This window comes from Sturnira hondurensis, unplaced genomic scaffold (genome assembly GCF_014824575.4).
Source record: "Sturnira hondurensis isolate 20B ecotype Veracruz unplaced genomic scaffold, ASM1482457v3 Scaffold0010857, whole genome shotgun sequence".
NCBI classification, from domain to species: domain Eukaryota; kingdom Metazoa; phylum Chordata; class Mammalia; order Chiroptera; family Phyllostomidae; genus Sturnira; species Sturnira hondurensis.
Window position 1 is genome coordinate 62,953 of NW_028083488.1, and position 22,928 is coordinate 85,880.

A 22,928-nucleotide genomic window follows, 5' to 3' on the forward strand; every position below is an offset into this window, starting at 1 on the left:
CCTGGAAGAGTTAACTGCTGGGTTTGGAAAGGTAGCTTGGGGCTAAATTGTGGAAGGCCTTGAATGCCAGTCGTAATATGAGAAGTCATCTCCCTTACCCTACTTTTCATCTGTAGCACTCTAGGTCCTGATTAATTTTTGAAGCTCAACTCAAGCACTACTTATTGTATGAGAACTTCCAGAGTCCTCCAAGTCACAATGAATTACCCCTACTTCCATGATACATTGTTTATATATGCTTGTATCTGCTATGATGCTGACTTCTACTTTGGTCATGGCAATATTTTGTGTATGTGTCTGTTATTCACAATTTGAATAAGACATGATTTCTGCTTGCCAGGGAAGCCAACAGTTATTGAGGAAAACAATACATTATTCCATATGAGTAGCTACACTTGTGATATTTAAAAAGGATGAAGAATTCAACAACTAATTAGAAATTGCAATAGAAAGAATAACCCATTCACAGTAGCCCCCAAATCTATAAAGGCAGCTAGAAGATAGCTAACAAAGATATATAAGCCATTATGGATAAAAGTGCAAAATTGTACTAAAGGAAATTTTAAAAATATGTATAAGTGGAGAAATATACTTATCAAGACCTGCACGGAGTCTGGGATTTTACCTTATATAAAGCTGACAAATGAGCCTGCTGTAGTTTCATTGATTTGGCATCAGACATGAGAATCTTGGATGGAGTCAAAGGATATTATTCACGGCAAAAGCAATAATTAGAGCTTCATGTTGGTGCCTATTCCCAGTGCCCCCCACATCCCACAAGGGCAATGTAAAGGACCCATGATGGATGGCTGCACACATAGCAGATTGTGTTATAGGAGAAGAACAATGAGGTTTCACTGCTTTTATAGAAAACAGAAGCAAATCTTCACTTTTTCTGTGGAGAGATGTTTACTCATCCCTCAGGATTGATCACTGCACAAATGACCCTGAGAAATGGCTCAGATAAAGATTCATCAGGGACATGCATTTTTGTCATAAACAGCACGAACATGCAGGGATGCTCAGGGCCCACGGTGGAATGTCTCTCCAAAAATACTGCATTCATGCATGGGAATACTTCATGTCAGTAAGTTAGCAATTCTTATCAAATGAATCCATACATCTAATAACATTCCAATCAAAATATTAGTAGGACCATTTTTTATGGAATTTGACAAAATGATTATAAAATTGGAAAAGGTATATATAGGAAATGGGTATATGAAAGATGTGGCAGTGCAAAGAGTTGAAGAAAGGATTGATACTTTAATAAATATAATTGACAATTGGTCTCCCATATGGAAAAAAATCTAAATCTATTCCTTATAAAAAATAAAGTCTATATGTATAAAAGACCAAAAGGACACAATCAAAAATCAAAACCAATTAGAAATACAAACAAAAATCATAATGTCCTCAGAGTAGAGCAGAATTTCCTGACCAAAACCCAAAACATAATTTTTGAAGGAAAAAATGAATACATTTGATTCCATGAAATTTATATAATAAAGGATATAAGAAACAAAGTTAAAGTCAAAGGACAAGCCATAATTGGTACAAGCTTTTTAGAAAACTACTTGGCTCTGTCTACTGAAGCTGAACATATGCATGTCCTATGACCAGCAATTCTACTTCTTTGGTATATGCCCAAGAAAAATGCATGCATATGTTCACTAAAAGACATGTATAAGTATATTCATAACAGCACTATTTGTAATAGCCCCCAACTGGGAAAAAACCCACATGTCCAATAACAGTAGAATATATAAATAAATTGTGGTATACTCATACATTGAAATGCGGTACAGAAAGAAGAACAAATGTCAATGTGTATTTGTTATTATGTATCTCACAAACCCAATGTTAAGTAAAAGAAGCCTGATACAGGAGTATGTGCTGAATGATTCTATTTACTTAAAATACTAAAGAGGCAAACTTAATTGTTGGGGGTGGGGTTATCATTCTTGAGCATTGAATTGAAAGGGTGCACAAGAAAGGCTTCTGGGGGTACTGGTCATGGTTTGCGTCTCAATCTGGAGGCTGGTTATATGGTTGTCTTCATTTTGTGAACATTCATTAAGTGGTACACTGAAAATATGTTCATTTTTTGGACAAGGGGGTTCCCCCAAAACTCAGAATTTATTTTTTAAAAATTGTGTAGTTATTCTTACATATTTAAACTTTAGTCACCTTCAAAGTACTCTCTATTTGATGCAATACTCATATTGAGACATTTTTCCACTTCTCAAAACAATTTTTTGATACCTTTTAGTGGTTCTGCCAATTTCTGTTTCACTTTTTCCATGTCAGCAAAATGTTTCCCTTCGAGGACAAAAAGAAGTCACTTGGGGTTAGATGGGGTGAATAGGGAGGGTGGGGCATAAGGGTCATGCCGTTTTTTGTCAAAAATTGCTGAATACAGCCCTGGCTGGTGTAGCTCAGTAGATTGAGCACAGGCCTGTGAACCAGAGGATCACAGTTCGATTCCCAGTCAGGGCACATGCCTGGATTGCAGGCCAGTTCCCAGTAGGGGATGCATGAGAGGCAACCATACGTTGATGTTTCTCTCCCTCTCTCCTTCCCCTCTAAAGATAAATAAATAAATAAAATCTTTAAACAAAAAAAACTGCTGAATACTTGGTGCAGTGTTGCCACCAAGTCTATATGTATAAAGTCTATATGTATAAAAGACCAAAAGGACACAATCAAAAATCAAAACCAATTCGAAATACAAAAAAAATTTACTGAAGCTGAATGCAGCCTCTCAGAACAATGCCAGCTGGTATACTAATACAGATAGGAACCTAGAACGCTCCCTTAGAAGAGGAAGCCTGACATGGATCCCGGATCCTGGGGTCCTTGGCATTGTAGATAAGATATGATACAAATTCACATGGACTACTGAGTCCCATGGAGGGAAAGGGGCAGTGCAACCACTCTCTCAAGGGAAGCATGCCTTGACAAGTTTTATTGGGTTCAATTTGCACAGGAATACAGGGTGCACACGTAAAGCTCATCAATCACTGACAGGCAGAAATTATTAAATAACAGATAACATTCAAAGAACCCTCAGGGCTTATTCTGAGTCAGGGCCAGATATTTAAAGGGCCATAAAACTTTGGGGAACAAACTCACTTCCTGCTTGGACCTTTATCATTTAAATTGAGGGTATTAGCAACTTCCACCAAGATGGAGGCATAGGTAGAAACATTGTGCCTTCTCCCACAACCAAGTTTGAATACAACAAAGGTTTAGTAAACAAAGATGCAGCCAAAGAAAAGAAAATTGAACTATACAGAAGTCCAACAACAACGAACCGCTCAACCGGACCAGTAAGGGGTGGAGCCAGCAGTGGAGCAGGGTCAGGCAGGAAGGATCCCCCGACCCAGGCATTCAGGCAGCCAGGGTAGCATCGGGTGGACCCAGTGAGGGCCTGGGGCCACAGGCTGACCGCGGTTGCACATTCACGCACAGTGGGACAGACAGCATGGGCCCCGGCTGCAGGAGGCGGCAGAGGGGACCACCCTTGCTTCCCTTTGACCCCGCCCCCACATACAGCATCACAACCCAGTGACTGAGTTGCCCTGCCCTGGTGAACACCTAGGGCTCCGCTCCTCCTATGTAACAGGCACGAACAGTCCAAAATATGGCTCAAGAAGAACTCAAAGCCCAGAGCCGATAACTCTAAGTGACCAGGAAATAGCAAACCTCTCAGATGCACAGTTCAAAATACTGGTGATCAGGATGCTCACAGAATTGGTTGATTTTAGTCACAAATTAGAGGAACATATGAAGGCTAAACTAATAGAAATGAAGGGAAATGCACAGGAAACCAACAGTGATGGAAAGGAAACTGGGACTCAAATCATTGGATTGGACCAGAAGGAAGGAAGAAATGACCAAAAAGAAAAATGTGAAGTTACAAGAATTCAAAAAAGTGAGGAGAGGCTTAGGAACCTCTAGGACATATTTAAATGTTCCAACATCCGAATTATAGGGGTACAGAAGGGGAAAAGGAACAGCCATGAGTGGAAAACTTATTTGAACAAATAATAAAGGAGAACTTCCCCAATCTGGCAAAGGAAATAGACTTCCAGGAAATCCAGGAAGCTCAGAGAGTCCCAAAGAAGTTGGACCCAAGAAGGAACACACCAAGGCACATCATAATTACATTAGCCAAGATGAAAATGAAGGAGAGAATCCTAGAAGCAGCAAGAGATAAGGGGACAGTCACCTACAAAGGAGTTCCCATCAGACTTTCAGCTGATTTCTCAAAGGAGACCTTACAGGCAAGAAGGGGCTGGAAAGAAGTATTCCAAGTCATGAAATCCAAAGACCTACAGCCAAGATTGTTCTATCCAGCCAAACTTTCATTTAGAATGGAAGGACAGATAAAGTGCTTCTCAGATAAAGTCAAATTCAAGGAATTCATCATCACCAAGCCCTTATTATATGAAATGTTAAAGGGACTTATCTAAGAAAAAGAAGATAAAAAATATGAACAGGGAAAGGACAGCAAACTCACGGTTATTAACAACCACACCTAAAACAAAAGCAAACCAAGAGGACAGCTAGATCAGGAGTGGAACCATAGAAATGAAGAACACATGGAGGGTTAGCAACACGGGAGTAGGAAGAGGAGAAGGGGGGAGAAGATACAGAAAATAAGTAGCATAGATGGTAGGTAGAAAATAGGGGGGAGGGCAAGAATAGTAGGGGAAATATAGAATCTGAAGAACTTGAGACAAGTGGTCATAAACTAAAGGGGGGAATGGTGGGGGAGGGAGTGTGCAGGGTGGAGGGGAATGAAGGGGGGAATAGAACAACTGTAATGGCATAATCAATAAAATATATTTTTTTTTAAAAAGAAAAATAAATAAATAAATTGAGGGTATTAGCAAAGTAGGTTTCATAGGATTTTATGCATTCTTCCTTAGGTCTGATTGCCCTGGGGAACCCACCCTTTACAGCACTGGGCCACACCCACCTCCAGCATTGTTTCAGGCTTAAGTCAGGCAGTGGACGTAAGGCAGCCAAGAGATTGGGAGACTTCTTGCAGACAGAATGAGGACTCAGGCTATGTTAAAACCAAGGGGTGAGGGTCCATCATGCCCTTTTTCTATAGTCCCTCAGTTTTTCCCTAAGGGCCCCTTTGTGACTGTGCCTGTCTTAGGTCATCCCATTTTTGAAGAATTTTACCTGTCACTGGCTAACCAGTCATCTGCCCAGGGCCAAGCAGGGTGAAGAGAAAGGGGGCAGAGGTGGTGCTCCTACAAGGAAGATAAGCTTTGTCTCCTAAGTGGCTTATGGTTCCAAGGTCTTTTACTCAGCCTTAGCCATGGGGGATCATAGCTTCTGAAACCAGGCAGGGCAGTTCCCAACATAAACCTGTACTACATACAAGAGGCCCACCCTCCAGAAGATAAGTCCATTTTGGGGGTTGTCATTCCTCAAGTGTATATTATATTTAATATTTTGAAAATCTGACTAGTAGGATACCTTCTTTTTTTTAGATTTTTAATTTATTTATTTTTAAAGGGAAGGAGAGGAGGAAAAAACATTGATGTGTGAAAGGAACATCAATTGGTTGCCTCACATGCCCCCAACCTGAGATCTGACCTGAAACCCAGGCATGTGCCCTGACTGGAAATAGAACCTTTTGGTTTGCAGGCCCACGCTTGATCCACTAAGCTACATCACTCAGGACAGGGTACTTTCTTAATACATGGCTCCCATCAGTCAAACTGTATATGTATCATAAGTATTTATTCTCAGTATTATTCCAGTTATATTTATTCTAAACCAACAAAACAGGAATGCACAAAAACTTGCAAAATATAGCCTTGGCTGGTATGGCTCAGTAGATTGACTGCTGGCCTGAGAACCAAATTCCCTAGTGGTTCAATTCCCCACTAGGGCATATGCCTGTGTTGCAGTCCAGATCCCTGGTTGGGGGCATGTAAAAGGCAACCAATGGATGTATCTCTTGCACAACAATGTTTCTCTCCCTTTCTCCTTCCCTTCTTCTCTCTAAAAATAAACAAATAAATTCTTTTAAAACTTTTTCAAAATATATTACACACCAATAATTATAATATAGAATATGTAAAGCACACATAAATAGCAATACTAAAAAGATAGACAAAATAAAAATGGGTACATAATATGAAAAAGCAATTCACAGAAAAGAGAAAATATGTGTGACTAGAAAACATACAAAAATATGTTTTCTTTGTGAAATACTATGGGAAATGCAGATGCAAATATTAGTGATACGCTCATTTTCACCCATTGGATTGGTAAAAAAATAATCTGAAAATACTTATTTGTGAGAATGTGGGGGAAATAGGAATTCTACACTGCTGACAGGCATGTAAATTGGTGCAATTACTGTGGCAAGCTATTTTGCAACATTTAGTCAAGTTTAAAATGCACATACTCTGTCATTTAGCAATTTCACCTCTTGGCGATGTGTCTATAGAGTAATAGGAGGCTATAGCAAGAATGTTAATTGTAATATTGTGTGTAATGGGAAAAAAGGAAGCAATTTAATGTCCATAAGAATGAAAGTGCATGAGTAAATTATAGTATATTCATATAATGGAATATTATATAGTGGTTCAAATGGATGTACATATGTTACAGAACAAACATGGATAAATCTAAAAAATCATAATGTTGGGTGAAAAAGTAACTTGTAGAAGATTACACACAATGGGATACAATTTATTGAGATGCAAAAATCATGAGAACAATTCATTTAACAAACCTTCATTTTGTATATAATTCTAGGTATTTGGGATCAATGAACAAAACAAAAATCTTTAACTTTGAAGACTTCACATTTCAATGGAGAAAGACTAATATAAAACAACAAACATAATAAGTAAATAAATTTTACAGTGCGTTAGAGAGTGAAATAACAAATGAAGAGTTGGGGTGTGGAAATGGTGTTGGGAGTTTGAGGAGAGAAAACTTGTGAAATAGTAACTTTAAAAAAGTCAGAAAGGTCCTGGCTGGTGTGACTCAGTGGATTGAGCGCGGGCCTGTGAACCACACAATTGTGGTTCCATTCCTAGTCAGGGCACATGCCTGGGTTGCAGGCCAGTTCCCAGCTGGGGACTCACGAGAGGCAACCATACATTGATGTTTCTCTCCTTCTCTCCCTCCCTTCCTCTCTAAAGGTAAATAAATAAAATTTTTTTAAAAAGTCAGAAAGTGCCTGGTTGGTGTAGCTCAGTGGATTCAGTGAGGGACTATGAACCAAAGGGTTGTGGTTTGATTCCCAGTCAGGGCACATGCTGTTATTGCAGGCCAGGTCCCCAGCAAGGGGCATGTGAGAGGCAACCACACATTGATGTTTCTCTCCCTCTCTTTCTGCTTCTCTTCCCTCCCTCAAAAAATAAATAAAATCTTTTTTTTAAAAGTCATAAAGTTAAGGAACAAGAGGACTATATATTAATTGTCCAACAGCATTAAGGGGCCTGATTGAGGTTCATGGTCATAATATTTAAACTGAAATTAGTCATGTGGTTGTGTTTTCCTACAGCCAGGTGTAGCTCTGTGGGTTTAGGCTCCTTGGCATGTATTTAGACTTATCCATAGTTATGATTTTGCCAGGGAAACAACACAAAGTGAAAGAGGAGAAGGAGAGAGGGGGATATATGTAAAAGGAGTGATTACAAAGACAGTGTGAAATTTGAGCTAGAGACAGAGGGAAGACAATGGAGAGCAAGAGATAGGGAAAATCTGCAACATTAGGTTTGAGACTACACTTCATATTCAGGATAGGATTACCTCTAAGGAAGTGGGAAGGTGGGTGGTCATAAGGCAACAGTCAAGGAGGCCTCAATTTTTCTGTAATGTTTTTTATTCTTTTGAAAAGATAAGGCAGCCCTGGCTGATGTGGCTGAGTGGTTCAGTGCCAGCCTGCGAATCAAAGGGTATTGGTTCAGTTCCCACTCAGAGCACATGCCTGGGTTGCTGGCCAAGTCCCTAGTAGGGGGCATGTGATAGGTAACCACACATTGATGTTTCTCTCCCTCTCTTTCTCCCTTCCCCACTCTAAAAAATAATAACAAAATCTTAGAAAAAAGACAAAGCCAATATACTTAAATATTTAAAACATTCAAATCTGACTTACAGTGAAGATGTAGGCTTAGGTAGACACACTTTGCCTCCTCACACAACCAAAAGAAAAACAACCACCAATTTAAAAAGAAAAAAACAATGATCACTGCCACAAAATTAAACTGTATGGAAGTCCAACAACCATGGAGTTAAAGAAGAAACATTCATCCAGACTGGTAAGGGGGGCAGAGATGGGCAGCTGGGGTGGAGAGGACGTACACCAAGGTGGTGGCTGGCAGACCAGGTGGTTCCATATTTGAATGTGGATAAGCTGGGAGGAACAACTGGGGCGTGAGACAGACTGTGCAACCCAGGCTTCCAACACGGAGAAATAAACCCTCAAAATCTCTGGCTATAAAAACCTGTGGGGGTTGTGGTGGTGGGAGAAACTCCTACCCTCACAAGAAGTTTGTTGGAGGAGCCCACTGGACCCTAGAATGTACACAAACCCACCCACTCGGGAATTAACACCTGAAAGGGCACAATCCACTTGAGGAAAGTGATAGAAAGTGGAGCAAAAGTTAGGTAAGCAGCATTGTACCCTCTTTGACCCTTCCCCCACACACAGCACCACAATGCAGCAAAGTGGGTAACTCCACCCTGGCAAATACCTAAGGATCTGCTCCTTACAACATAACAGGATTTCCAAGACAATGAAATATGGCCCAAATGAAAAAAAAAACAGATCAAAACCCCAGAGGCGACAAGGAGATAGCCAACCTATCAGATTCAGAGTTCAAAACACTGGTAATCAGGATGCTCAAAGAAATGATTGAGTACAGACACAAAATAGAGAAAGAAGTGAGGGCTCTGCAAAGTGAACTAAAGAAAAATATACAGGGAACCAACAGTGAAGGGAAGGAAACTGGGAACTGGGACTCAGATCTACAATTTGGAACAGAGGAAGAAATGAACACTCAACCAGAACAGAATGTAGAAGCAAGAATTCAAATAAATGAGGAGAGGTTTAGGAACCTCTGGTACAACCTCAAACATTCCTACAGCGGCATCACAGGGGTGTCAGAAGGAGAAAAAGAGCAAGAAATTGAAAACTTATTTGAAAACATAATGAAGGAGAGCTTCCTCAATCTGGCAAAGGAAATAGATTTCTAGGAAGTCCGGAAAGCTCAGAGAGTCCAAATCATCATCACCAAGCCCTTATTATATGAAATGTTAAAGGGACTTATCTAAGAAATTGAGGAAGATCAAAAACTATGAAGAGTGAAATGACAACAAACTCACAAGTATCAACACATGAACCTAAAATAAAATAAGAAAAACAATGAAAACAAAAACTAAGCAAACAACAACAGGAAAAGTATCTCAGAAATGGAGATCACATGGAGGGTTATCAGTCAGGGGTGGGTGGGGAGAGAATGGCGGAAAAAGTTACAGGGAATAAGAAGCATAACTGGTAAGCACAAAATAGGGGAGGTGAAGAATAGTACAGGAAATGGAGAAGTCAAAGAACTTATATGTACGACCCACGGGCATAAACTAAGGGGGGCAAAGTGCTGGGGGGAGAGGGGTGCAGGGCAGAGGGAGATAAAGGGGAGAAAAAATGGGACAACTGTTATGGCATAATCAGTAAAATATACTTAAAAACATTCAAATCTAAGTAGTAGAAATACTGGTTTATTATATTTAATATCTGTAACATTGTAGATATTCAATGAATAGTATTTATTGAATGAGTCTGCCTTTCTCATGTAGAAGTTTCTCCAACATACAAAATTATCACATTAAATCAATGTGCTGCAAAAGCATAGAAAAGAGAATGGAAGAGGTGGGGAAGTCTTGAGAAATCCTGTGGAGTGATTGATAATCTATGTAGAACTCTGCCACCATACATGAGCCAAATGGAAAATATCAGGCTTAAGCTAAAGACATAGTCTTATTTTCATTTTACAATGGGCTAAGATTCTGGGTGAATATCCAGGAAGTGACCTTAAAGATTTAGTCAAGTAATGACCGGATCCTTACTTTTCTCCCCCAGCATAGACACTAGGCGGTGCTGCTGTCCAAACATTCTGCTCTATCATGGCTACATTGCTTCAGTCTACAGACAGGTATATATTTAGTGTCTTCTGTGGAACAACCAAAGTGCTAGGGATTAGGATATAAAGATGAATAATTTCAATAGATTCTCCTCTGATGCCCCACCATGTGCAGTGGCCAAGACAATTGAAAATGTGACTTTTACATAGAAAAGAACCACTATCACAGAAATGTCCACTTTTAGGGGTGAATGATTCTGAACTGTCCACCCTCTTCATGAAGACCCCTCCTCCATGACCTGGCCAAAGATTAAAACAGACAACACAGCACTGTTTCCAAACCACTGTTTGTTCATAGCAGGATACTTTCGCTCCAGTTAAGGCAGGAGACAGCATAGCAATAGAGGAGCTCTGAGACTGCACTGCTGCTGCAGCTGCTGCCGGTCAGCGTGTAGCGTCTTGGTTGCCAGGAAACGCTTTGTAGCACCTAGTAGAGACCAAGGCTGCGCACTTAGCTTTAGCGGTAGTTAACCCCTGTTTCACCCCCACTTAATTATCATGCTATTATAATTAATTAGCATTGCTGTTTGACTCCAAAGGGGCAATCAAAGGGAGTTGTGGGAAACGCGCCTGCGCACACGCTTAAAGGTTATGTAACTAAGCATGCACAGTAAGCCCGCGAAAGGAAACAAAGAAATTAACCTCTTTGCTTAAGCGTTGCCAAAAGCCCGCGAAACAAGACAAAGAGATTCAGAAACCAGCCCCCTTTCCCTCTGAAACCCGCGTCTCTAGGGAAGAGGTCATTTTCTTGTTGGTAGCTGTTCTGGCAAAGGAGGTGAAATTTCCCTATTTCGGGAGTGTACATTCCTTCATAAATCACACTAATTGCACTTTGTTCATTAAAAGACACACTTTCTTTAATAAACCTTTCACGTTACATGTAACGTTGTGTGTGTAGTCAGTCCAATTTATTGTTCGGGACTAAGAGCCTGGAGACGTATCTATCGGCAGCACTACGGCTATAAAAAGTCAAGCCAAACTAGGATCCTTCAGCTTGGATCTCGGAGTTCTAGATGTTCAAAGCTAACTGGTCAGAACCGTCTGCTTGCCCATACTATCAAGGAGGTAAGCGTATACTTGGGAAGAAGGAAGAATGGAAGAGGAAGTAGCAGGACTTTCAGGGCAGGCTTGTCAGACGTCGGTTCCTGGGAGAATCAGACAGAGCTTGGACGGGAATAGGGAGGCGCTCCGTTATAACGTCATCAAAACCCTTTTTCAGTGGGTGAGGTCTTGAGCGAAGACAATGAACTCAGGCCTGCAAGGCTAAAGCGGTGAAGAGGCGGGCCCAGGGTTCCCCGGCTAATCATAGAGGGTGGGTGTGGGAGTAAGGGGCGGGGCCTGCTCCCCTGCTGAAACTTGCTGGGTTCTGTGTGGGAAGGCTAACCTCTGTGGAGTGTTCTCTTTCCACCGCCAAGTACCTTTTTCCGGTCTTCCAGTCTTCAGGTGAGGATAAGCAGCTCTGCCGGAGCCAGAGGATTATGGGGACAAGAGCGCGTGGCGGCTGTGAGGCGGGGACTGTTTGGCCTTTGAGAACTGGAGAGGACGGGTTGGAAGTGGTGTTTCGGCTGTGCCTCCTGTAGAATCAGTGTCTTCCTCTTCCGTGGCGCCGCCTTCTGCACCCATTGCGGAGTTCTCCGGGGTGGGTCCCTAAGAAGGCCTGAGGGAGCGGCCCCTGGAGCTTCAAGTTGGCTGTGGCTGCAGGTCTGAGGCTTCTAGGGCAAGGAGTGTGAGTGCAGTCCCGAATGGACCCTGGGGGGGCTGGCTCTTCACTTTATCCCCTTCTGTGGCCAATAGGTGAGTCTGGGCGCCCAACAACTGTGATAGTTAATTAAAATATAAGCAATCTGCTGACAACAGACTGGCCTATGTACCCAGCCCTGTTATTGCTTGTTTGATGTCCCTGTTTCCTCACCTCTGGAGATGACGTCTAATCTCTGGTCAAGGAAGGGTCTTAGGCTGACATTGCCAGAAGGGAGTCATATTTGGGACTTTTGGCTGCTTAGGGCTTCTCCATTCTATTATGAGCACTAGATGTGCTTTAGCCCCATCAGGGTGGGGTCAGACACGCACGTGAGAGCTCTGCCCTCCAGTCTCTGGGACAAACCTGGAATGGTGACAGGGCATCTCCTCTCCTCCCCTCTTCCTTTGCAGAGAAAACATGGTGAAATAAAATAAAAATCAACCCTATCTGGTTTTATCCCAGTCTGCTAAAGCCCATGGTCTGACCCTATCTAGCTGTACCTTCTTACAGCACTCACAAACTAGAGCCACGGGGAGCTATTATGAGACCCATAATTAGTTATGACTGGATTAATTACCTTCCTCTTTTGTTGTAGCTCCTTAACCTGTCTTTGGGCAGATAAAAACGATAGAAACTAGTCCAACTTATGCTACCCTTTTTTGTGTGTGTGCTGCTTCCTACCCTGCAAGGAAAATGTCCTCTCCTATAAGTAATTAAATACAGTGAAAAAAGATCAAATAATGCCATCTCCTTTTACAAATTCATTAACTGGTGAAACCCATTATTTATTTTTTCCTTTTATATATATCTGCTCCTGTGCTTCTATCACCTCCATTTTACCTCTGCTGTGATTTTAAGAGCTGGACATACTGGCTCTGGGTTTCTCGAGCATTTTGGTTTCTATTGCATCCCGATCCAATGGCATTTAGTGCCTATCAGAAATGGGACAATGATGATGTGGAATTCAAAATATTCTAATAAAAACATGACTTTTCTGAGATGTGTGCTGTTTTCTTGTTGAAAATCTGAGGGCAAAAAACACGTTGATATTACTCCTTAGAGTGATAATAGTTCTACCAGATGAGGTTTTTCTTTTTTTATTTCTTTTTTTTTTTCAGTTAAGATGAGTGATAAAACAGACTTGTGTGAAGTGGAGAAGTTTGACAGGTCAAAGCTGAAGAAAACTAATACCTAACAAAAAAATACCCTCCCCTCAAACGGAAGTAAGTCATGGGGGCTTTCTAGTTGAGATAATGGTGAAAATCGATACATTGAGTAAATAAGCGCATCTAGTAAATTTTGTCATGAATCAAGCAATAGAATATCAGTGTATTTAATGTAACACTTAAAAATAACATATTTTTTAAACTTGGCGTATGTAAGCGGTTCTTACAAAATAGGCCCCAATAGTCATGGGGCAATTAAAAAACTACCATATTTTGCCATGTATAATGGGCTCCTGTGTATACTGAATACCAAGTTTTGGGCCCAAACTGTCAGGAAAAAGTCTTTCATTTTAATTTTTTATTCAATTTTTATTTATATTTAGATATTTGTTTTGTATTATAAAGAACTTCTAGCATTTATTTTTTAACATATTATGGTACAAGAAATTTTATGTAACATAATTACAAAACATGAGAACAGATAAAAATATTTCTGGTACTACCCATGTATAATGCACATCCTTATTTTCCCCTCAAAATTTTGAGCAACGGAGTGCACATTATTCATGGCAAAATATGGTACTTTTTGTTGGAAAATTACTAAAAATCACTTTTAAACCAATCTTGGAATATTGGACTTAAAATGGAAATATCTTAGATTTGCCTAATTTTTGGTTATTTGGCATTCTTCTGCATCTAGCATTTGGGGTTGTGATCTCATACTTAAGGAGCCATGCAAACTGGTCATGGCCTTCTCTGACTAACAAGATGAAGTTAGAGAACCAGTTTATATCTTGAATATACATGTTCAAGTTTCCCAGAGAGACAGGAATCATTTTTGTCCTTCTGACTTACAGTGTGAGGAACAAACTCCAAGCCAAAGGGTACACTGTGTCATGTAAGCATATTTGAAATTTCCAAAGTTAGTCAAAATTGTCTGAAAGGGCATAACTTCCTAATTGTACAGTGATAGATAAACCTGAAGAAAATGCTTCACTTGCTCCTTATTCTCAAAATAACTATGAAAAAAATGGCAACAGTGTTAAACTACCACTCAAATGGAGAAAAAATACACCACAAGTCAGAGAGAGTCTAATGAATATTCAAGTCATTAAAGTGTGCATGAAAACACACTTAAGCATACACACACAGCTGAGAATTTGAGGTTAGTGCCTTGCCATTCTAAATTTAAAACAGTTGGCAGCCTTCAATGACTTGGCAAAGAGCCTTCTTGGAAAAAAACTGAACTCCATCTTAGGTAAATGCCCTCTTAATGATGTTTTGTGTTTGTTTTCCTCACCTGTACTCCTAGCTGTCAAGCTGGGTAAAGAGTGTGTTCAAATATAAAATGAGGATCTTCTCCCAAGAACAAATGTCAACATTGCCTGAGTGTCTTGGTTTAGGGCTTGTTTTTTGTAAACCTTTGTGTTGTAGAGATTTTAGGCATCTCCTGATATCTTCTCACCCATACTTCCTGGTTAAGAAGTCAAGGGTAACCAATGTTGCCTCACCTACATTTTTAAACTTTCCATTGGTGCATAAATTCCAGCTGGCAGGCAGGTACTGTTGATAATCTCACCATGGATGACTTTTGTGCACATACACCTTGCATCCCCTATAGGATAAGTCACTCATAACTGTCTACAATGGATGCTTTCCTTGCTCCACAATCTTCATTAAGTGGCATGATTTTGCAGCTTCTCACAGTTCATTTTCATTTCCAATGTGGCAATAAAATGATGCATGTTAAGGTTCCTGTTGTTCATTCTTGGTGGTCTCCTTAAGAAGTGCACACAGGTATACTGCAGCCATAAAAAGGGGGGGGGTGCTTTAGCAGGTTTATCACACAGAAATGGCGTTTTTCTGTCTAGATCAAGTGGGTCCTGACTTGGGAATGTAAGATGATTTTCTGTAGAGTTGAAATAATAGAATTTGAGAACCTTTGGGAGAAGAGGTTATGTGGACTAGCCCTCTCATCTCATAAATTGAAGAAATGAAAACATAGGGTCCTAAGTGATCTAAGGTGAATAAGGGCTGGAATTTGTTTTCTGGACAGTGCTTTTCAGCTTAATGGGAGGGGGCAGCTGAGGCTGGGACTGGATAGGGAAGGAAGCAGGAGGCAATTTCTAACAGAATTCCCTCTCTTATGAACCAAGCATTTTTGGTGTTTATAGTGACCATAAATGCTATGGACTGAATCATCTCCCCTCACCCCCCAACCCTGCACCAAAAAGAAATTCATATGTTGAATCTCTACCTCCCAATATGACTGGATCTTGAGGTAGGATAATTAAGGTTAACTGAAGTCATGAGGGTGGAGCCTTAATCACATAGGACCGTGTCCGTATAAGAAGAGGAAGAGACACCAGAGGTATCTCCCCATCCCTCTCCTGGGATGATGTGAGGACACAAGGTGGTGATTTGCAAGCCAGGAAGAGAGTTCTTACCATAAACCAACCCTGCTGGTCCTCGATCTAGAACTTCAGATCCTCCAGAACTGTGAGAAAATAAATTACTGTCGTTTAAGCCACCTAGTCTATGGTATTTTATTATGGCGACTGGAGCAGACTAATATGATATAAATAGAGTGCCAATCCTTTGCCCTAAACAATATTTTCATCACTTGAAATTTAAAAATCAATCATCTATGATCCCACCAATTAGACATGCTAGCATTTGTGTGTATAACCATCCAGACTGGTCTATTAACATTTGTATCTTTCCCTACAGAAAGTGATTGTGTTGTCTGTATCTATTTGGAATCGCAAGTATTATCTTACCACCCACCTCTTAGGGGTGACATCCTTAAACAATCACTGGGTTTTTAGGAAATGGAAGCTGTTTTCTCTGCAATAGCATAAACATCCAAAGCAAAAACAGTAGGTGGGTCTACTGATCAAATATCAATGAGGTGACACAAGCACAGGGCTTAGTGTAGTCAGATTTGGGATTTGGAAGCAACCATGTTAGTCACCAATACCTTACATCTTGCTTGAAACAATTATCCAAAAGGGCCACTCAGCCCCTTGCTGTGACAGGCTAATTACCCTGTGCCCCTATATCTTTTATCCAGTAGTCCAATTCTGTATGCTGGAGAACCACACAGCCTAATCCCTGCTCCAGTATTTGAAGTCAGCTGTTGTGTGTCCGCCTGTATATGTACAAGTCTTCTGATGACACCTTCCAGATCTGTTGGATCCAAATTGCATGCATGGGGAACCATCCTGGTTATTGTTGTGCTCAAGTTTCCTCATGGACAGATCTCTGTACCATGATTCTGTCAGCCAACTAGTTGCATTCCTTTAAACATTGCCATTTGCAAATTTGAGAAAGATACTGTACACCTATGATAGATTTATCAACCTCTGCATTTGCACACTAATCCAGCACAAAATCGGGCTCATTTCAAAGGACCTAAAAGAAAGAATAAATAGCCCCAGCTGGTGTGATTCAGTGGATTGAGTGCCAGCCTGGCAACCAAAGGGATGCTAGATTGATTCCCAATCAGGGCACATGCCTGGGTTGCAGGCCAGGTCCCTAATAAGGGTGCATGAGATGCAACCACAAATTGATGTTTCCCTCTCTCCCCTTCTCTGTCTATAAATAAATAAATGGTTTATTAAAAGAAAGAATAAACATTGTCAGGTGAGCTGATGTTGGATAAAACTCCCATTGTTCATTTGCATCTGGTAATCATTCTGTTCATGAACAGTGATTCCATCCTGAGCAGTGTGTTAAACTGAGTCAGAGCAGATGAGGGGACCTGGTGGCAGGTGAAAGACATGTAGCTGCAAAATAAGTACTCTATACAAATACAAGGTGGGAAAAGCAATTGCTTGTGGAGAGTAGTTTTAGTCAGCATTTCTTTTAAAAAAGATTTTATTTTTTAGAGAGGGAAAAGGAGAAAGATAGAGAAATATCAATGTGTAGATACCTCTCACGCACCCTCTACTGGGGACCTGGCCTGTATCCAGGCATGTTCCCCAGACTGGGAATTGAACTAGTGACCCTTTAGTTCTCAGTTAGGCACTCAATCCACTGAGCCACACCAACCAGGGCACTCAGCATTTCTTAAATATAAATGTAGGGCCACTCTTGCACTATATTCACTTGCTACAGTATATTGACTTGCTTGTTTAATCAGAAAAAGACTTTTTCCTGCAATAAAACCACTATTAGCAGGGATTGGGATTTAGGGTCCTGAGAAAACACACACTCACAAATGCCACACCTATTGCAAATTGGTGCAGCACTATGGAAAAGGGTATGGAGTTTCCTCAAAAAAATTAAAAAACAAAACTACCGTATGACCCAATAATTTCACTTCTGAGTATGTAGAAATCTAAAACTAATTTGGAAAGATATATGCACCAGTATGTTCATTGCAGGGTTATTTGCAATATCCAGGATATGGAGGCAACCCACGTGCCTCCATGGAGGCAATCAAGAGAGGAATGGATAAAGAAGTGCCACATATATACAATAGATTATTATTCAACTGTAAAAAATGAAATCTTACCATTTGTGACAACATGAGTGGACCTAGAAGGTATTATGATGAGTGAAATAAGAGAAAGACAAATACCATATGATTTCACTTATATATGGACTCTAAAAATATAAATAAACAAGAAACAAACTCATAGATACAGAGAAGCAAACGAGAGTTGCTAGATGGGAAGGGGGTTAAGGATTGGGTGAAAAGGTGAAGGGATTAAGAAGTACAAACTGGTGGTTACACAATAGTCACAATGATGTAAAGTACAGCACAGGGAATACAGTCAATAATATTGTAGTAACACTGTTTGGTGGATACTAGGATTATCGAGGGTATTACTTTATTAATTATGTGATTGCTTGACCACTATGCTGTACACCTAAACTTAATATAAAATAACGACTGTGAACTGTTTTATTTTTATTTTGGCATGCCTTATCTGACTTTTAAAAAAATATTTTATTATGTTATTAAGAGTTGTCTTTATTTTCTCCCCTTTGCCCCCCTCTACCCAGTAACCCCTTCCCTCCAGCAGTCCCTCCCCTCTTTGTTCATGCCCATGGGACATGCATGTAAGTTATTTGGCTTTTCCCTCCTATTTAGTACCTACCATTTATGATTTTTAATCCCTGCACCTTCTCCCCCATTCTTCCTCTTCCCCCACCCAGCTGGTAACCCTCCAAATGATCACCATACCTATGATTCTGTTACTGTTCTGGTTATTTGCTTAGTTTGTATGTGTTTTATTTTCAGACTCAGTTGTTGATAGTTGTGAATTTGTTGCCTTTTTAATGTTCATAGTTTTGATCTCCTTTTTACAAAATAAGTCCCTTTAATATTTCATGTAATAATGGCTCAGTGATGATGAACTCCTTTTTCTTTACCTTGTCTGGGAAGCACTTTATCTATCCTTCCATTCTAAATGGTAGCTTTGCTGGATAGACTAATCTAGGTTGTTGGTCCTTGCCTTTCATCATTTTGAATACTCCTTGCCAGTCCCTTCTTGCCCGCAAAGTTTCTTTTGAGAAATCAGATGATAGTCTTATGGGAACTCCTTTTTAGGTAACTCTCTGCTTTTCTCTTCCTGCTTTTAAGATTCTCTATCTTTTACCTTTGGCACTTTAATTATGATGTGTCTTGATGTGATACTTTGTGGGTCCTGCTTGTTTGGGACTCTTTGCTTACTGGACTTGTATGTCTATTTCCTTTGACAAATTAGGGAAGTTTTCTTTCATTATTTTTTCAAATAAGTTTATAATTTCTTACTCTTCCTCTTCTCCTTCTGGCATCCCTGATTTGGATATTGGCACATTTGGAGATGTCCCAGAGTCTTCTTATGCTACCCTCATTTTTTTGAATTCTTGTTTTTTCTTTCTATTCTGGTTGAATGTTTATTTCTTCTTTATGTTCCAAATTATTGATTTGAATCCTGGCTTCCTTACCTTCACTGTTGGAACCCTGAAGATATTTCTTTATTTCACTTAGTGTAACCTTCATTTCTTCCTTTATGTTGTTGCCATACTCACTGAGTTCTTTGAGTATCCTGTTCACCACTGGTTTGAACTCTGCATCTGATAGGTTAACTGTCCCCATTTTGTTTAGTTCTTTTTTTATGACATTGTTCTGTTCTATCATTTGGGCCATATTCTTTATCTCCTTGATTTGGCAGCCTTTTTGTGTTTGTTTGTATGCATTAGGCAGAGCTGCTTTGACTCCCTGTAAAAGGAACCTGTAAATTGTGTAGAGCAGAGCCTTATGTAATACCCAGGGTGGGCAACATGCTTCACTGCTTTCTAGCTCTGTGCTAGGGGAAGGCACAGAGAGGGGACTGTGCCATTGTATGGCTTCTGGAGGGTTTCCAGGCACTCCCCTGTTTCCAGTCCCTTGGTCCATTCCCTGTATGTGGCTTGCACTCTTCCAGCTAATACCCTGGTATTGAATACCAGAGTGGGTGGGTTTGCATATGTTTTAAGACTGTGCAGGCCCTTTACGTGAAGTTTCCTGAGTATCTGGCAATTTATTCTGCCGCCCCCACCCTGACTGTTTTTACAGCCAGAAATTATGGGGATTTATCTTCCCAATGCTGGAACCCTGGGCTGTGTGGTCTGGCTTGGAACTGGGATCTCTCAATCTCAGGGTATTGCTCCTAATTTTTATCCACCACACATGAATGTATGACCACCTAAGCCCACTCCACCACACTGCTGCCACTTCTCCATACCACACTTCTCCACACTACGTCTCCTTGCCTCTCCATCACTTCTCTGAGTCTCCACCCCTCCTACCCATCTGAATGAATTTTGCTTCTTTAAATCCTTGGTTGGTGGACTTCCAAACAGTTTGATTTTCTGACAGTTCTGGGTTTTATTTGTTTTGAGATTTAATTGTGACTCCTTTTTGTTGTTGTGTGAGAAGGCAGTGCATATCCACCTACACCTTCATCTTGACTGAAGTTCTCAACTGTAATTTCTTTGAAAAAGCATGCCAATTTTCTCCTCAGTCATCAAGAATGAATACCCAGGAAGGCACTTATTTGTTTGCCCTGAGTCACCTGGTGCCACATGAGCCAGTGGCTGCAGCTCAGGGTCTGTAGGTCCTTTATTGGATGAGCCCATGGAGGTAGGGGGCTGGAGCTACTGTGCTTGAACACTCCTATCATCCAGTGATGCACATTTTTAGGTCATTTTTTTAAAAGAATATAAACCAGAAAAAAATAGATTCAGGTAGATCTGAATGAGTTAGGCTAGTTACTCCACTTTCTAAAAAGCTTGAGAAAAACATACCATTTCATGAACTTTTTAATTTAACTCTTTGTTTAACTGGACAAAGAGTGTTTGGGTCCTTCGTTATTAAGTGAATTCCACAACAGGGGACATGTTGAAAAATGTTTGTATGGGTTATTTGTTTTATAAATAATACCCCCCCCAGTTTGATGCTTGTAATTTGTTATTTATAGCAATAAATATGTTTCCCTTATTTGGTCTTTTATGTAAAATGATTTATTTAATAACATTTAAGTAGGATATTTTTATCCTTATTAATAAATGGGAGGGCTCAGAAATATGTTTAGTATGCTTTCTTCATTAGGTTTTATCATCATATTATATTTTCTTGAAATGATAAAAAGTGGTTAAATTTTAGACTATATTTTGTCATATAATTTGTTTGGTTCAATTTCTATACTGTTTTACATTTACACATGTAAAAATATCTTTGTATGTACTATAAAGATTATTAAAATGATTGTACTTTTATTTTAAAATATTTCTGATTTTATTGATACATTTTCTCTCTTTAAGGAAGTTTCTTACACAGTTAGGTTAATATATACATTTCACCCGGTAGCTCTTATGTATATTCATCAATTCTAGAATTCGAAATATTTTTAGTATCTAAGTATTGCTAAGAAAACAATTATAAACTTGGTACAAGTTTAAGGATTTTAAAACATTTTATAATTATTCCAATTTCTGTTTCTGTTTATGTCTGTTTATGTTGTGCTTTGGACACTGTGGTTTTGCTATTTATTCTTTCCCTGAGCCACTGAGGGTTTTTTTAAATCTTTTTTTAAATTTAATTATTGTTCAAGTAAAGTTTTCTGTCTTTTACTCCCATCCCAGCCAGTGAGGTTTTTGATCAGAACTGGAGATGCTGGTTAGTCAGCAAGGCTCCTTGATTTCCAGGGGCACTCTGTTGGCCATGTCAAAGAGACTTCCTACTTAAGCCAGGGTAGCTTAGCCCAGTAGATTTTATATTGGAAACTAAATGGCCCATTTGTGGTGCAGAATCATCCAGAAGGCATGTGGATTTGGGTTAGGAAGGTACAACTCTCTCAAGGAGCCAAAATAGAAATGTCTACACTTTAGGTGCTTTTGGTGAAATCTTTTTCAAAGTTCCCCTGTCAGAGCATCAACCGGCTAACATGGTCAGATGACCTTTTGCCCTATGCAACAACTTTCAAAGATTTTCTGAGTGACATCAGAGGAGTGATGGTGTGAGAGATCCCCTTGATGTCGCCCCCTGAAATTTCATCAAGTTGATTAGCTGTAACTCAACAAATCATTCCCTGCTCAACATACAGGCATGCCTGAGAGAGCTATGCATTGAGGCATCTAAAGATGGGCAAATGGGAACAACAACCAGGGGAGGCGAAAAAGGAGGTGAGCTCAGAGAAGCCCTGCAGCCTGGAATTTGTGGTGGGTTAGGCAAGGAAAGGAAAGGCGAGAAAGCTCATTATAGCTGGTGCTTCCTTCACCAGGGCTGAGAGGAACACAGAGTCTCAGTGGGCACTCCCGCGGGAGTGAGTGGTGCAGACTGTGGCTGAGCCAAACAAGAAGTCTGGGCAAGGACACAGCACAGGGATTCTACCATGGCTGTGTGACCATGGGCTGTCAGGCTGTCAGTGTTCCAAACAGAAATGGAGCCATAGAGCACCGATGTCTCCTAGACTCCCCAAACTGGGCCTCCTATGGCCCTTAGTATCAGGTTTTGGAGAACATTATCTCCAAGCCCAAGAACTTTTGTACCAGAATTGCTATTTCCTTCTGTGACTGATCCCCAGTTGTGGTGCATGGCAGGGGACCTGTGGAAATCTGGGGTTGCCATTACCAAGAGGGGAAAACAAACCCCACCCCCAAACATTATGGCTATACAGGGCAATACTGATAAAGCTGCAGAGGTCAGCTTTGGGATTTCACAGAGCTTAAAAACTTGTGATTCACAAAATAGTAGAAAGACCTCTTCATAGAAATCTGATAGTGAAGTGCAAATTAATAAAATAGAGGCCTAGACAGAGAAGAAGCCCATGCAATACTATGAATAACCAAGGTATTGAGGCAGCTCAGAAAGAAAACGACAAACCTCCAGAAAGAAAACTGGAACACGTGGAAATATGTGATATAAATGACAGAGAATTCAAGATTGCCATTCTGAAAATACTGAGTGAGATTTGAGAAAACACAGACAGACAATTCGATGCACTCAGAAAACTTGTGCAATTAATGAACAAAATGAGTACTTTACAAAAGAGGTTGGAACTTTTTTAAAAAGAGCCAAATAGAAATCCTGGAGGTGAAGAATCCAATAAAGGAGATCAGGAATGAGCTACTGAACATAGGAAGCAGAGCCAACCAGGTGGAGAAAGGAATTAATGATGTTGAAGATAGGAATCTAGAAATGATGCAGAGGGAAGAAGAGGAGAGACACCTTGAACATAAAAAAAAGGAGCTCTATAAGAACTATCTGTCTCCAACAGAAAAGCAATATAAGAATTATAGATATTCCAGAAGAAGATGAGAAGGAGAAGGGAATGGAGAAATTATTCAAACAAATAGTGG

At 40.2% G+C, this 22,928-nt stretch overlaps 1 protein-coding gene across 1 annotated transcript; it reads left to right on the forward strand.

The window, feature by feature from the left end:
* The first annotated feature begins 13,051 nt into the window (after nucleotides 1-13,051).
* On the forward strand, nucleotides 13,052-14,548 carry LOC118996145 (thymosin beta-15A). The gene is given in 2 exon segments (XM_037059410.1): nucleotides 13,052-13,151; nucleotides 14,529-14,548. Coding segments are annotated over 2 exon segments (120 nt in total).
* The last annotated feature ends 8,380 nt before the right edge of the window (nucleotides 14,549-22,928 follow it).